The sequence below is a fragment of the Astatotilapia calliptera genome, chromosome 20 (assembly GCF_964374335.1).
Source record: "Astatotilapia calliptera chromosome 20, fAstCal68.1, whole genome shotgun sequence".
NCBI lineage: Eukaryota > Metazoa > Chordata > Actinopteri > Cichliformes > Cichlidae > Astatotilapia > Astatotilapia calliptera.
The window spans coordinates 23,292,563-23,307,672 of record NC_137441.1 but is presented as its reverse complement, the minus strand read 5'-3'; the positions used below and the strand labels follow the sequence as shown (position 1 = coordinate 23,307,672).

General features: G+C 39.3%; 1 protein-coding gene and 1 long non-coding RNA gene across 2 annotated transcripts in view; one reads left to right on the top strand and one right to left on the bottom strand.

Annotated features, from left to right (window-relative positions):
* The window catches only part of LOC145422921 (uncharacterized), a 131,988-nt gene that overhangs the window by 44,305 nt on the left and 72,573 nt on the right, over positions 1–15,110 (top strand). The gene's annotated exons all lie outside the window — the stretch shown is intronic.
* The window catches only part of LOC113013066 (copine-9-like), a 115,633-nt gene continuing 110,224 nt past the window's right edge, over positions 9,702–15,110 (bottom strand). The window contains exon 20 of the mRNA XM_026153657.2: positions 9,702–12,650. Coding sequence (XP_026009442.1) covers positions 12,468–12,650 — 183 coding nt within the window. The 3' untranslated portion in view covers positions 9,702–12,467. The remainder of the gene's footprint in view (positions 12,651–15,110) is intronic.

The following is a 15,110-nucleotide window of genomic DNA, read 5'->3' as shown; positions in this document are numbered from 1 at the left end:
AGATATTTTAATGTTTTAATGCACACATAGACACACAAGAATTGACCTTTGTGCTTTATTTGTACACAAATTAATTTTTTTTAACTCTTTAACTGCTGAAGCCTAAAGACACATACACCGAATAAAAAAAACAAGTGATTGGGGCCGATTGGGGTCTTTCTGTGTGAAGTTTGCATGTTCTCCCCGTGTTTGCGTTGGTTCTCCCGGGGTACTCCGGCTTTCTCCTACAGTCCAAAGACATGCACTTAGTGGGGATAAGTTAATTGGAAACTCTAAATTGCCCAAAGCTGTGAATGTGAGTGTTGAATGCGAGTGCAAATGGTTGTCTACGTGTTGGCCCTGCGACAGACTGACGACCTGTCCAGAGTGTACCCTGCCTCTCGCCCTAAGACAGCTGGGATAGGCCCCAGCCCCCCGCGACCCTGAAAAGGATAAGCAGTAAAGAATGGATGGATGGATGGAAGCACAAGCAAATATTAGATTCATTGTTGTCATAGTAGAACTTTACGGCCTCTTCAGTGAAATGTGCAATGATCATCAATCTTTAAGAAATGGTACAGGTCGTATTTTCATAAAAGAAAGAGCTTGGACTTGATACCATGGAGGAAGACGTCAACTGGTTATTTTTCAGATGCATTTAAAGTGGATCTGAAAGGTTAACACTGAGCATAAATGGTGTCACAAATCTGGCCGACAATGAAAATCTTTGGGGCTTTACCTTAAAGGTCTGACATTTTGCTTGTGGGATGTGCTATACTCTAAAAGGTACTAAATAAAGTCATCTGCAACATTGTTTTCCAAGACTCCTCAGCTCCCAGATACTGTTTTTCCAGGACAGAGGCTGCAGTGTTTAACGCTGCTCTCATGGCTATTGCCATGCTCCGCTGAGAATATTATGCCTCCAAGTCTTGCATCTGTAGTCCTAATCCAAACCGTTTACAGACACAGAGAACAAAGCATTGCCTTTATTCAAAGTCCAAAACAGGGGTATTATGTATTCCTCTTCTTCGTCAGTCTCTTCTGATCTAAAAAATGGTTAGCTTCAGTATGTAGTGGCCAAATCATGATTTAATAGCTTTAAATTATGTCTCAGCCTATTCACAGAATCCAGTGATGGGAAAAGATGCAAAGATTATATGATGAGGAAGAGAAGTATTGTCAGGTACTTTTGGACATCTTGCACTGAGATCATCAATTTTGATTGGATTTAACAGAACTGACTGTAATGAGAATAAATGCAATATGTAGCAAGCAGTGTCTTCCAAGTATGCTGTTAACATAATATACAAAATATACCAGGGATTTAGTGGATAATTTGATCCAAAATAGCAGTTCACATTATAGCAGGTTGCCTCAGAAGCCCCAGGCTAAGCTGGATCCTTTTTCCTTAGTGTGAAAAAGTTCATGCAGATCATTAAAATATAGACCTTTAAATTACAGATGAGTTTACATTTTATATAATACACAAAATGCATACTTGGTAAGTACAATTACGGTAGGTACAACTGGTTGGCTTAGATTAGCGTAAACAACAAACAGCTAGTCTGGCTAAGTAACAAAATCCACATTCAAAGATTGTTTCTTCACAAAGGAGAAACTGTAGTGAAGCATTGACATATCTCTTTGACTCATCAGAAATAAAGCACAACCAAAAGGTCAACGTAAAAGTTGGGTAGAAAACTATATCTGACTGGAGATCTCTCAGTTAGATATAGTTATGTCCTAAAGATTTTCCCAATTTTTGTATGGATTAAATAACAAAAGTCTATTAGTTATCACTATTTATCTATTTAATAAATTTTGAAGTGCTTATAGGAGGAGAGCTAGCTCTTCTTGCCAATACGGTTCAACCCAGTTAGCATAAACACTGGTCCAGCATAGCCGGTTAGCATAGGTTTACAAACTATGCTAACTGACTTCGTATGAGAGTAGTGTTCAAATTATCATCTGATTAAATTTCAAAGTGTTTCTTTAAAGGTATTTGAGTCATCCCCTCAAGAGACACATTACGTGCATTTACGCAGCATGAGATTTTGCCAGCTTGCTCTTTATTTCTCTTTGGTTTTTACCTTCATCTGCAGCACCTCTCGGCTATGACAGCATGGCAACAACAAAAAAGCTGTTTTATAAAGCAGCTTGGTGGTGAGGTAAGTGGAAAAACAGAAAGGCTGCATTGTTGTTATAGGTAATACTACTGGTGCTTTTATGGAGTCTTTTAAAACCTGACACGATTTATTTCTTCTCTCTTTGATTATTTACTCTGCTTTAATTTGCAGCTTATATGATGGATTCTGACACTTTGAATTGGGCGCAGACATCGTAGAATCTCATAAGTATTCTTAAAGTCTTGCTGAGCTGTACCCTACCTTGGTCCTATAGTTAACATTTAAGCAAACCACTCTGGATCAAACTCAAAAACTCTACTGCTTTTGTCTTTAACCAGTAATTAAAGCAATTTTCTTGAAAAGTGTTACGCACATTCTGACCGTAGTCTGCCCAACCCCGGTAGCCCTAAAGCAGCTTCCTGAAAATTTCACGTGTGCCTCCAGTTTCTTGCTTTTTTTTTTCTCTCAGGGCTTGAAAGCTTCATTTATATTTACCCAAAGTTTCCCTGAGCTAAGCCTCTCTGACCTATTACCCAAAGTCCCACAAAACCAGGTTTGTTCAAGTCCCTTTAAAAACACACGTTTTTGCCAGATGTTGTTCCTTGTTTCTTTCCACATACTCATAAAATATTATGTTTAGAAAGGAGGGGGGGGGAAAGAAGAGCGTTGTAATGACATCAGGATCTGCTTGTTGTCCAGAAGTGTAGCACACTGAGGTGCTTTGGATTACTGAAAATGAAAAGATGTTTGGGTGACTGCTACATGAAAAGCAGTTTATCTGCAGTAACATTACACTTTGCTCAGAGGTAATTTCCTGACCTGTTTTCAGTCTGTCTGAATGAACTCTTACTTTCCTTGACTCTGGCCTGCTTCAAAACACCTCTTTTAGAAACACCTTTACATCCAGTCAGAGTTACTCCTCTGTCTCTTTGGGTGATTGTGTTCAATTGGCCGTCACAGCATATCTGGCACCAACGGGTCCACTGTTGTCATAGTTCAAAGAATGGTGCATCTGGGTAACCTGGGATCAAACACTGTATGATTCTTTCAAACTGGAACTAAAATATGTACCTAAACTGCAGGTACTCAAATACATTATATTGCTGGATTGTATTAACTGATTTATTAATATGTATTCATTGTTAATGTTGCATCTTGAGATTATTTTAATTACTTATATATGCTGCTGGGTAGCTTTATCTATAATAATATAATATAATAATAGGTTTAAATTTCAAAGTCTGTAAACTAAAAATTGTACAGAGTACAAAGCATCATAGTCGATTTCCAGAGGGGGACATACAATACAAAGTTTTTTTTTAAAGTTATTTCAAGTAGCCATTTTCAGTTTGCAAATGTAGAATAGTTATACCAAAAAGTCTGTTTTGTTTTAAATGTGTATTACCTACCTAAACTTTAAATCAGTCATAAAGGGTAACTAAAGAGTTAAGATGAAAAGTATCTTTATTTCAGTATTGATGCACACACTGTTTGTGAGAGCTTCCAGGGTTGATATGGAGAGGACAAACAGGGTGATTGCAATGGCAAGAGTTTCAGAGATGATTTGATAGAAAGCTGAATTAAAGTCCATAAATCCTCGACGCTGTCGCTCCTTTTATATTCAGACAATGCAAGCCAAAGGCTAGTCCTTGGCTAACTGATTTTACCAGAGCCGCTAGAAAAGAATGTAGAAGATGTGAAAGACGGTGGAAAAAAGATAGGCTGTGCATCTCTATGGAAGCTCTTAAGACTAGCTGGAAAGTCTATCAGAGAGCAGTAAAGGCTGCCAAGCACTCCTATTTTTCTCAACTTATTGCTACCAGCTCGCATAACCCTCGTGTTCTATATAACACTATAAATTCTGTACTTAATCCAGAAGGCTATGTTCTTTTGCACTCTTCTGCAGTTATGTGCAATAAGTTTCTTAATTATTTTGTGGAAAAGGTTGCTAGTTTGAGACCTCCGACTCTACCTATTGCTGACCCAGCCATGCATGGTTCTTGCTCAAGTCTGTTCTCTGCTTTTCTACCAATTGTTTTATCTGATTTAGAGAAACTTGTGTTGAATGCTAAACCGTGTGGCTCTCCAAATGACGTTGTTCCTCCCCGTTTTCTTAAAAAGGTATTTCCTATCATCGGACCACATATTCTGAACATTATTAATACTAGTCTTTTGTCTGGTCAAGTACCTAGGGAATTTAAGCATGCAGTCATACATCCTTTAAAGAAACCAGGCTTAGACAGTTCAGTCATATCAAATTTTAGACCCATCTCTAAGCTTCCCTTTCTTAGTAAGATTCTGGAAAGGGTTGTTTATACTCAGTTGATGGACTACTTGAATGAATCTAAATTGTCAGAAATCTTTCAATCCGGCTTTAAGCCATTCCACAGCACGGAGACAGCCCTCGTAAAAGTTATGAATGACATCCTGATAGCGACAGACCGTGGTAAATATGCAGTGCTGGTCTTGTTGGACATGACAGCTGCATTTGACACTGTGGACCACGATTTGCTGATCTCCCGCTTACAGCACTGTGTGGGAATTTCTGGTTCGGCACTTTTGTGGTTAAAGTCCTATCTTTTAAATAGGACCTTTTGTGTTAAGTTGGGGTCGGCTCTGTGGCCCCTCTGCTTTGGGGTGTGCCACAGGGATCTATTCTTGGGCCGTTATTGTTTTCATTGTACCTCTTGCCTCTTGGCGCGATTTTCTGAAAGCATGAAGTGCCATTCCATCTATACGCAGATGACTGCCAGCTCTACTTACCTTTTAGTCATGCTGATAGTCTTCCAACTGGACCTCTGCTTGACTGCCTTACTGATGTCAAAGCATGGATGGCAAAAAACTTTTTAAATTTTAATGATCGGAAGACAGAAGCAATTTTATTTGGCCCAAATCGTTCTTCTCATACTCTGGATGTTGATCTTGCAGCTTTGACTTCCCAACTAAAGAGTTCGATCACAAATCTCGGAGTTAAAATTGATTCTGCACTCACCTTTGATGACCATGTAAACGGGGTGGTAAAATCAGCATTTTATCACCTCAGACGTTTATCAAAGGTTAACCCTTTACAGCCGATCGGAGCGGGCACGCTCTGTTTTGCGTAACTATTTTTAAATCCCGGTAGCTCTGCAACCAAGTAAGCTAGCGCAATAATTTTTTTTGCATATGAAACTGGAGGAGTTGTACTTACATCTTATGCCATCAGCTTGTCCTAGGTCACAGTTTCCTTCCACATATAGCTTTGCAAAAACTGCATAAAAATCACTTGCAGCAACAAAAACATGATATTCCAGAAACACGCTTCGCCGATCCATCAGCTGTTTGTAACACTTCCTACGTCCATCAGCGCGAACTATCACATGACCGCATGACCTGCCCGAAACCGGAAGTGACGTCATTTTGCGGAAATGTAGTTTTTTACGATCGGGGCCTTATGAGCTTGTGTTTTACTTGTTATGTGTTTTAAAAAGTTATGTTTGACTTTATGACTTTCTGTGTCGTTTCTGGGATGCTTAGGACTCATATTGCACTGCTGGAAATAGTTTATTTTGATGCATATGCTGTTATTTTGCAAATTTGCACTATAATATTTATTTTCGTTTTTCCTGCAGTATATAAAAATTGGTGTATTTCAAAAATAAAACTATGAAGACACTCAAAATAAATTTCCTGTGGTGGGAAACTAGTTTGTGTAACTTTTTTGTATTTACAGTTTTGAGGGATAAGCCTCTTAAATTTCTCTAACTAGAAATATATGTTAAAAAAACAAAAACGATTTTCAATTTTTTTGTAGTTTATTGCACTTTTTTGCAATTTATGTAATTACTATGCACTTAATGCAGACATATTATTAAAGTTTGGGCTATAATGGTTGTATTGATGTATAGCAACTTGAAATGCTCCCAAAAATGGCTCCACAGCATGTAAAAATATAATATAAGCTCTGGCGAACTTGGTTCTATGGTAGGTCTTAAAGGGTTAAGCCCTTTCTTTCCAAGCGTGACTTGGAAAGTGTTATTCATGCCTTTATTACCTCACGTTTAGATTATTGTAATTCTCTTTTAACAGGGGTTGGGCAGGGCACTTTCTCACGCTTGCAATTAGTGCAAAATGCTGCGGCACGATTTTTAACTGGCAGAAGAAAATTTGATCACATCACTCCGATTTTGGCCTCTTTACACTGGCTTCCAATTGAATTCAGGATCCGTTTTAAAGTCCTTTTATTGGCTTTTAAATCTCTAAATGGTCTGGCACCTGTCTATTTGTCTGACTTGTTGAAGCCCCACGTCCCCACTCGTTCCCTTCGGTCAGCTGAGCAGTTGCTGCTTTCGGTCCCAAAGTCACGGCTGAAACTTAGAGGAGACCGAGCGTTCTTTGTTGCCACGCCAATGCTTTGGAATAACCTTCCTCTCCATATTAGACAGGCTACATCAGTGCCAGTTTTTAAGTCTTTATTAAAAACCTATTTTTATTCCCTGGCTTTTAACTCTGTGGGTAACTGATATTTTTTTATTGTTTTTTAACTTTATTGCTATGTCTGGTTTTATTACTATGTGCATATTAGTATTGTACAGCACTTTGGTCTACCAGGTGTGTTTTTAAAGTGCTATATAAATAAATAAATGATGATGATGATGATGATGATGATAAATGGTGTCTTTGCGTAGCTTTCAGGAAGTCTAGGTTTGGCAAATATGATGTAATCTGATTTTGATTGCATCGTCCACTAGTGATGGGATTTCCGGCTCTTTTTAGAGATCCGGCTCTTTCGGTTCGGCTCACTAAAAAGAGCCGGCTCTTTCGGCTCCGAACCGGCTCTTCAGGTTGTTTTGTTGCTTTAATTAATTTATTATTAACAATAATATAAAATTATGCACAAAAGGAATTACTAACGTAAAAACAAGTGGTTTTATTTATATATGTTTATATATAAATATATGTGGTGGCCCCTAGAGACAAAACACGTACAAACTCCAAAACACATTTCTAGCATTAACTGAACTTCCAAAGCAGAGCTACTAGATCACTTAAATTACACAATTGAAAGCATGTGTGTATTTGTGTATTTATACACAGGCACTCATATATATATTCAAATAATTTAAAAAAAAGTTCATTTACCTGTTATTACAACACACCAAATCCGGTCGTTGGTACTTGCTGGCTTGTGTAGCCACAAGATAACAAAGGCTCAACACTGCGCCCAGCATCCTGGAGCACTTCTGTTGTCTTTTGTACGTGTTTTGAGTTTGTATGTGCTTCTGAGTTTTTATATGCTTCTGAGTTTTTACGTGCTTCGGAGTTTGTACATGTTTTTACGTGTTTTGGAGTTTTTACGTGTTTTGGAGTTTGTACGTGTTTCTTACGTGTTTTGGAGTTTGTACATGCTTCAGAGTTCGTACGTGATTTGAAGTTTGTATGTGCTTTGTCTCTAGGGGCCACCGTAAATATACTTTTATTTATTCACTCCACATAAAATGTAATAAATAAATCATATAATACAAAAATCAACTATTCACATTTCAACTTTTAACTATTTAAATTTTCAGCTTTTTCCTTTCACAAATTTAAAGTGAAAAGAACACAAAACACTGCAAACCACAACACAATTAAATATAAATTATAATATGAAAACTAAAAGAACATGCATATTCTCTGTCATATGGACCTGCATGAATAAACTTTCTCAATCCTTTATCATCTGCAACCGAAAATAGTTGTGGATGATTACTATACCTTTCTAATGTTGTTGTCCCTGCCTCTCTTTCTCTCTCTCTGGCTCTGTTCCTGTGCTACTGAGTGTAACTACCGCCCCTCCCCCCTCTGCCCAGCGTAAAGCACAAGGCTCACATGCAGAGTGAAGCGGAAAAAAAGTGCGAGAGAGAGGCTGAGAGAAAGAAAAAAAAAACCCACGTGACGGCTCGCGATAAGGAGCCGGCTCGCGTCGTTCACGTCAAAGAGTCGGCTCTAAGAGCCATTTCGTTCGCGAACGACCCATCACTATCGTCCACAGACCTGTTTGTCTGGTAAATTAAACTGAAAGGATCCAACAGATTTGCCAGACCAAGTCTTTTATGAAACAAACACAGTAACTGTTTCAAAATCAGGATATCAGAGGAAAATATTTATCTACCTTTTTTAAATGTTTTTTAATGAAGACCTGAAGAACTATGATGGAAATAATGTTGTCAGACCTGCTGTGGAGAGACTCCTCGAAGCTTCAATACTGAAAGTTCAATTACTCAGAATAAACACTTAAAGACTTTTAGGTTTACATCAAAATTACAACTGAATAGTGTTGGCACTGTGGATACTTGAGAGTAATTTGAACAGTAAGGTTTTTTTCTTCTGTTATTCTCTCATTTCCACTTTAGACAAATTTACCATAATCTCTCAAAACAGATATTTGTATATTCTCAAAGGAAAGGGGCTTTGGCACCAGACGCTTTCTGCTTTGTAGACCCAGTTCTACTGACAAATCAGTTTAACTGTGTCTGCAAGAATGCTGTTTTTCTGACAATAATTTAGCTTTTTAAAAATCATCTGTTTTTTCAAAGAAACTGTTCGATAAAACTGGAAGCCTTGAATTGGACATCTGTTATCTGTATCTTAAAACCACTGGATTCCCAAGTCATCCACTGGGTTTCTAAATTATTCTTACCACAAATGAGTGGTAATAGTCAGTACTTGCTCTGGGCACCCAAAACTAAACCTAAATTTGTAATATTAATTAAATTACTTATGTAACACATAGATACATGTTAGCAAAGCTGGTCAAATACACAGTGAACGTATTAGAATTTTAATTAAAAAAGATTTTTTCTGATTTTTGGCGGTGGGCGGGTCAAAACGATTCAGTTCTGTCTACACTGACAATTTGTCACTAATAGTAGAAAAGACATAATGGCAGGATGTGCTAGAAAAAGTTCAGAGACTTCAAAGAACATTTTTGAATGCACAGCAGGTAAGACTTTGTAGTTCACAAAAATGTTCCTGAAACTGAGATTCAGTTGCAGGTTTTCGAGACGGTTTGTATCAGGCATGCCATTTCTTCCAGCCAGACACCTCAAGGTATCACTGGTTTTGGCCAAGTGAGCGTTAAAGTCTCCCACTAGGAAAATGGAGTGACCAGTTAGGGCACCCTCTAGCACCACACCAAGTGAATTTAGTGCAAATGACAGTCAGGACCTATTTCCTGACCTGAAGGCGCATGCAGCCCTCTGATCCACTTAAGCAAACCCCAACGTATAGACAGTGAACCAGTGAGGATACAAGGATACACGCCAAGGCCCAGCCACTAGGTGCTTCTTCCCTGGGCCTGGTTGCAGGGTGGGGCCCCAGTAGCCCTATCCTGGGAAAGCTAAACTGGTCGCTGGATTTTCTTCTTTTTCTTTTTTGTGGCCCCTTACCCAGGGAAATTTGCCCTGTGAAACAACATAGCCAAACATGGGATCACTGAGCCACCCAAACCCTCCACTGTGATAAGGTGGCGATTCACTGAGGAGCTCTGTTAAGTACTGTATTTATTTTCACAACAAGATGAAAACAGATATAGGGCAATGAATCCAAATCGGTAATGAAGCAAATGCACCCCCATTATGTATTAAAGCTCTTTAATCTTTTTAATGAACCAACAATTTAAAGCTGGAACTCATTCTGAGTGATCTCTATAGTGCTGCTGAATGAATTACTACATACAACATACAACCAGCAAGAGTGTGTTGCTTTATGTTTGGATATATTGTACTGCAGATCATCACCTTCAGGTGATATGCGTAAACACAGACATAGTCAAACTTCATATTGAAACACGACAAGATATTTGTCAGAACAGTTAAGGGTTTCTAGGTCAAACATCTACATTCCCCTTATATGGACATTCTAAAAAATGTCAACATACAATTTAGCTGTTTGAAATACAGATGTAAAAGTTTCTTGAAGCTTTACTGTAAGCAAAAAGAACATTTATATACAATAAAACTTTAACCATCTTGTTTTGTTTTTTTAAAGGGCACCTATTATGCTTTTCCTTATACTCACATGACCAAAGGTTCAGCTAATGAGCTCAGGGTAGGTGTCAGTTATCCCTGCAAGCTAAAACTCAGGGTTCAAGCTGCTTTGAAAACTCTCTTTTCAGTTTGTTTTTTCTAACCATGGCTCTGTATGATGTCTCACAGAGCAGATATCACTGATACGGTCAACCGAGAGCCACAGCGCAGTCAGCAAGCACAAAGCTCCACCAATCTGCTGTTTAAGTCAGATTTTTATGTTGGGTAGCCAATCAGCGGAAATGCATAAAACAGCTTGGTTTAGACAGGTTACGAACTGATGCGCTGCACCAAGCCCCAGTATAAGATAAATAAGGATTATGTTTGAGCTGTGACTCATGCAAAGCAACTTTAGTAGAGTACTTGAATAAAAATATGAAGTTAGAAATAAGCATAATAGGTTGCCTTTAAGTTCATACAGCCATAGGACAACAGTAGGGGATAGACAAAAATCACAGCAGGGCTTTAAATAAGTTCAGAAAACGTTCTAATACCACTGGCATCTCGCAGAGTCTTTGCATTTCTGTTTTTCATGACCCTGCCAAAATATCAAAAATACATGTAATTTCACATGTTTCTGCAGGACACAAGGCATACAAGTTAGTTCCAAAATCTGCAAATGAAAATGTACAGTACAGATTATTTTGGACAATCACTTTGAGTGATGACAATTATCTAAACACTGCAACACTTCTGCTTCCCCGACATGCAATAAACATGACGTTGAAACGGATTATTTTAGAAAAAGTCTATATGGTCACACAGCAAATAAAACATCCCATATAAACCACGATTGTCACACTTGACATTAACTCTGAAGAGTGACACGTTTCACAAAGATGCTTGTAGTTCTTTACACGGGCCTCTGTTGTTTGTTGGAATGCCTGTCTTGAATTAAGATAGTAAGATGAGCTGCATCTGTTCATGCGTGGGTACTGTTTGAGTTAGTATAGAAATGTACAGTAGTCATGCATAATAAAGATACCCTGCTATACAAGGGGTGAACACTAGGTGGCAGGCTTTGCCAACTTTGCACACAGCTCCAGTCTTCTGGGGAATAAAATGTCAAGTCATGGCAGGGGAGAGGAAGGGACATGCATAGGGCAAACATTACACTGGAAGTCAGGTATATTGCTTTTCATAGAATGTGCGTTTATCCCTCATTGAGATTGTTCCACACCTTGTAAATATGCATACAAAGGCTTCTCCAACTAAAGATGGCACTGAGCTACAGCCTTCTCTGCTGCTGTCTCCAACCCAGCTCACATCTGCCTCATTGTTCTTTCCCTTCAAACAAAACAGATCTCCCGATGCTTTGTTCTTCCTCGCTTCTTTGTGCATCTCTTTTCTCCTCACTTTTTTTTTCTTTCTCTGCTCATTCTCTTACCCATTCCTCCCCTCGGTTCCCTTTACTCCCACCTACAATTTCTCCTTCCTTCCTTCCTCCCTCTTCCTCCTCTCTGCAGGGCAGCCGGAGAGTCTGGCATTTCTCTAACAGCAGGAGGGGAATCTGCACCCAGCCTCGGCCCATGCTGGGCAAAGAGAGTGTGGGTGTGGCATGTCTGACAGAGGCGAGTGTGTGTCTAAGTCTGTGACAGGCCACATGTGTGTGGATTCCCCATATTAGCTCTAACAACACTTATTTCCTACCTTAAAAAGGAGAAACCCAAGGACTCTATTTTCTCTGAATGGATTATACTAAAGTAGTTTGCATTCTCGATTACAGTTTCAGATTTGGCTCAGCAACAATAAGAGATCATAAAACGGCTGGGTGAAAATAGATTTTATTGTTGTGATCGGTCACTGCAAAGAATCAGTCGAAGTAACCCCACAGCACCTGATACGAGCTGGAGTCTATTCCTCATCAAGAAATTTGAATTTATTTAGCTTCAGCACTCCTGCCAAATGTGATGAGTGGCAACACTGGCCGAAGACCAACAGCAAAACCTTTTGTTCCAAATGTGTCTGGAGAGGGGAATCAGACAATTAAGAACAAACAAACAAAAAAAGCCAGGCTCTGAACGGTCTGGTATCAGAGGGGAGGAATGGTCACGGTTCAGTTGCAAACAGTAAATGAAAGCAATAAGAGGGCGATTTAGAGCTACAGCAGTGGGCGGGTCAGGGATGACACCCGCTGTGTAGCTACGATGTGCCTGTTTATCCCCACGGGTGATGAGAGAGGAAGAAGGGTGAGTGACGGGTCGATTTTTCTCTCACTATTGTTTTTAAAGTGAAAAACAAGAGTGAGGGACGTGAGCCGAGGTAAGCAAGGAGGGAGAAGCAGAACCAAGAAAGGCAGAGACTGTGTCGGGGGTCAGATGTGTCTGTGCAGCTGCGGTAGTGGGGAGGAGGACAGGGCTGGTCGCGGTTCGATTCCTCGGCTCTTCATGAAAGACAGCAGCTGGTCGGGGATCTCGGCAAGGACGTCCTTCGCTAGTCGAGCCATGCTGAGGACCTGGTTGCCAGATCTGTCAATGTAGTCTCTGAATGGAACGAACTAAAAGCAGAAATCATTATATACATCCTGTTTATTTAGTACAGATAAAAAAGTAGCATACCAGTATAGACAACATAAAAATCTTTTTTTTCTGAAGATCTCCCAAAAGATTAAAAAGCCTGGAATAGTGCAATGTTTTGCGAGAGTGATGAAAACTGCCAATATCTCACATAAACTGAAGAAATCATCAAACCGTGAAAAGATTAGCGAGTGACTCAGAGTACGGATGAATTCAGTTAGATAAAGGCTCATTAAGGAAAGTTTCCCTTAGACAAATAACACTGAAAGGCAGCTATAAAAAGCCACTGATATTCAAAACTGACGGTGTCTCCGGAGTACCAAAATCCTCAAGTGGATGCTGGATGCTCCCAAGCCTGGCAGTTGTGCAAAAGGTTCCATCTGACCAACTCTCACAAGGAGAAACAGTGGGCTCAAGACCTTGGATGCCATGTTTGCATCACCGCCACACTAGCAATGATGCAGGGAGGCCAGTGATGATGGGTATAGGGTTTCTGGGGGTACAAAGTAATATGTGGATCTTCTAACTGGCCATTTCATGCCATGTAAAAGGTAGAATCAAACCTTCTCGGATAGAATTATTCCCACGCAGGACAATACGTGGTATTACAGCATTACAATCATGCTGGGCAAAACATCACTACCTGGGAATAAAAAGACATGGACCATCAGCCCTGGACCTCGGTGTCATTAGGATAAAATATAGCAGCATATGTGGAAACAGCAGCTCTGAGATACAGTACTTATTAACTCCTAAAGTCTATTGCATGAGACAGCAGCTAAGGTATCAAAGAATACCTCTTAGCATATCTAGGAAGCTGCATTTGTAGGCTTTTCATGGCTGGCTGCAGAGTTTTCAAGATTCATTGTCCATTCTGATTTCAAACAATGTGGATCATGTCCTTTTTTAACAAAAAAACTGATAAACCAGCTTCTAATTTCACATTTGACAAACAGGTGACGCCACATTTGTTAAATAATGAGAAAGAGTGCTTGATTTGGGTATTATGTTTTTTGCCCAATTCCACATCAGGAGGTTAATGTAGCCATTCACTGGAGGTCTTGTCCAAAAGACAAAACTTTCAGAAGTTCTCTGTCATCTTAATGTTTGCAGAGATCTTTTCAGACATGAAAAATGGAAACACAGCTGGCTTCATCTGTCTCCTGAAGACATACCACTTGCATTTTGTGCATTTGTCATGTGATATTTGGCACCAGGTGCTGCGTGACAAGGGAGGGGAAAATAATGATACCAAGTAAGACAGCGCTTTGGTTGCATCAGTGATGGATTTTAAAGCTGTTCATGCCTCCGAAGCCTTACTTAAGGACCACTGTGAGCATGAGGGAAACCTTTGCCCCCTTCACAGTGAATCCTCTCAGACGCTGTCTCATCGGTTACAGCTTTTATTAGATAATGATTTCAGCAGCATACTTTAAAGTACTTTAAAAGTAGAAAATACATGCAGAGGATGTTGCAATGATTAATATGGCCATAGAAATCTCTCTTGCTCTCTTTCTGTGTTTTTCCCCAACTGCCATATGGCTCACTTGCTGTTTTTCTACATTCATTATCTTAAATTTGTGCCATTTTTTGTGCTTTCATGGCTTCAACCACAATTTATTTGACTTTTTTCACACATTAAATGTTCTGAAAAAGAAACAGGACTCCCCAAGATACTTCGTATTAGCTCAACCTACTGACTTCTTTCAAATCAGGGTGTGGTTGTGGTGCTGACATGGAGAACTGTTATAGACTGTATGTGAAAGCTGGACATAACCAACATGCTAACATTACACTCTGCCTCAGCCACTTTAACTCAGCTGGAAAAGTGGCTGAGGGCAGCAGCAGCTCAGGTCAGCTGATTACAGTCCGAACAGAAGGAAAATCTGCTGGAGCTCTCAATAGAAATTTTAGTTAGTTTTCTACAATAGCTGGTAACAAAAAAAAAAAAAAAAAAGAAAAGAAGAAAAAAGAAGAAGAAAAAAAGATATCTTTCAAAGAGCTACTTTTTTACTTTCTTTCTTTTAACTTTTAGCATTATTAACACAAATAGCTGTATTTAGCATCATGATGTACATCATGTACGCGAGCATCTCAGGTGCACAGCCATAGCTGTAAGCACCAAAGTGTGTTGAAACATTTTGTTTACGAGGACCACCCAATCAGAATAAAGCTAAATGGAGGGAAGGTAAAATGATTGTTTCAAACAGAGTATGGAATTGAAAGAAACATATTCGAGTTGCAGAATGAAACTATAACGCTGGAGATTCGACAAAAGGTAGCCTAATATTCTTTTTTTTTTTTTTGTCTGAGATTTTCCCTGGTTATGTTGCCAATGTGACTTTTAAGTGGACATAAAACACTACATGTATGAAGGCTAGTTTGCGCCATGGAGCCCTACTCTACTCAGGGGCTTAATTTCCAGGGGGGTTATGACCCCC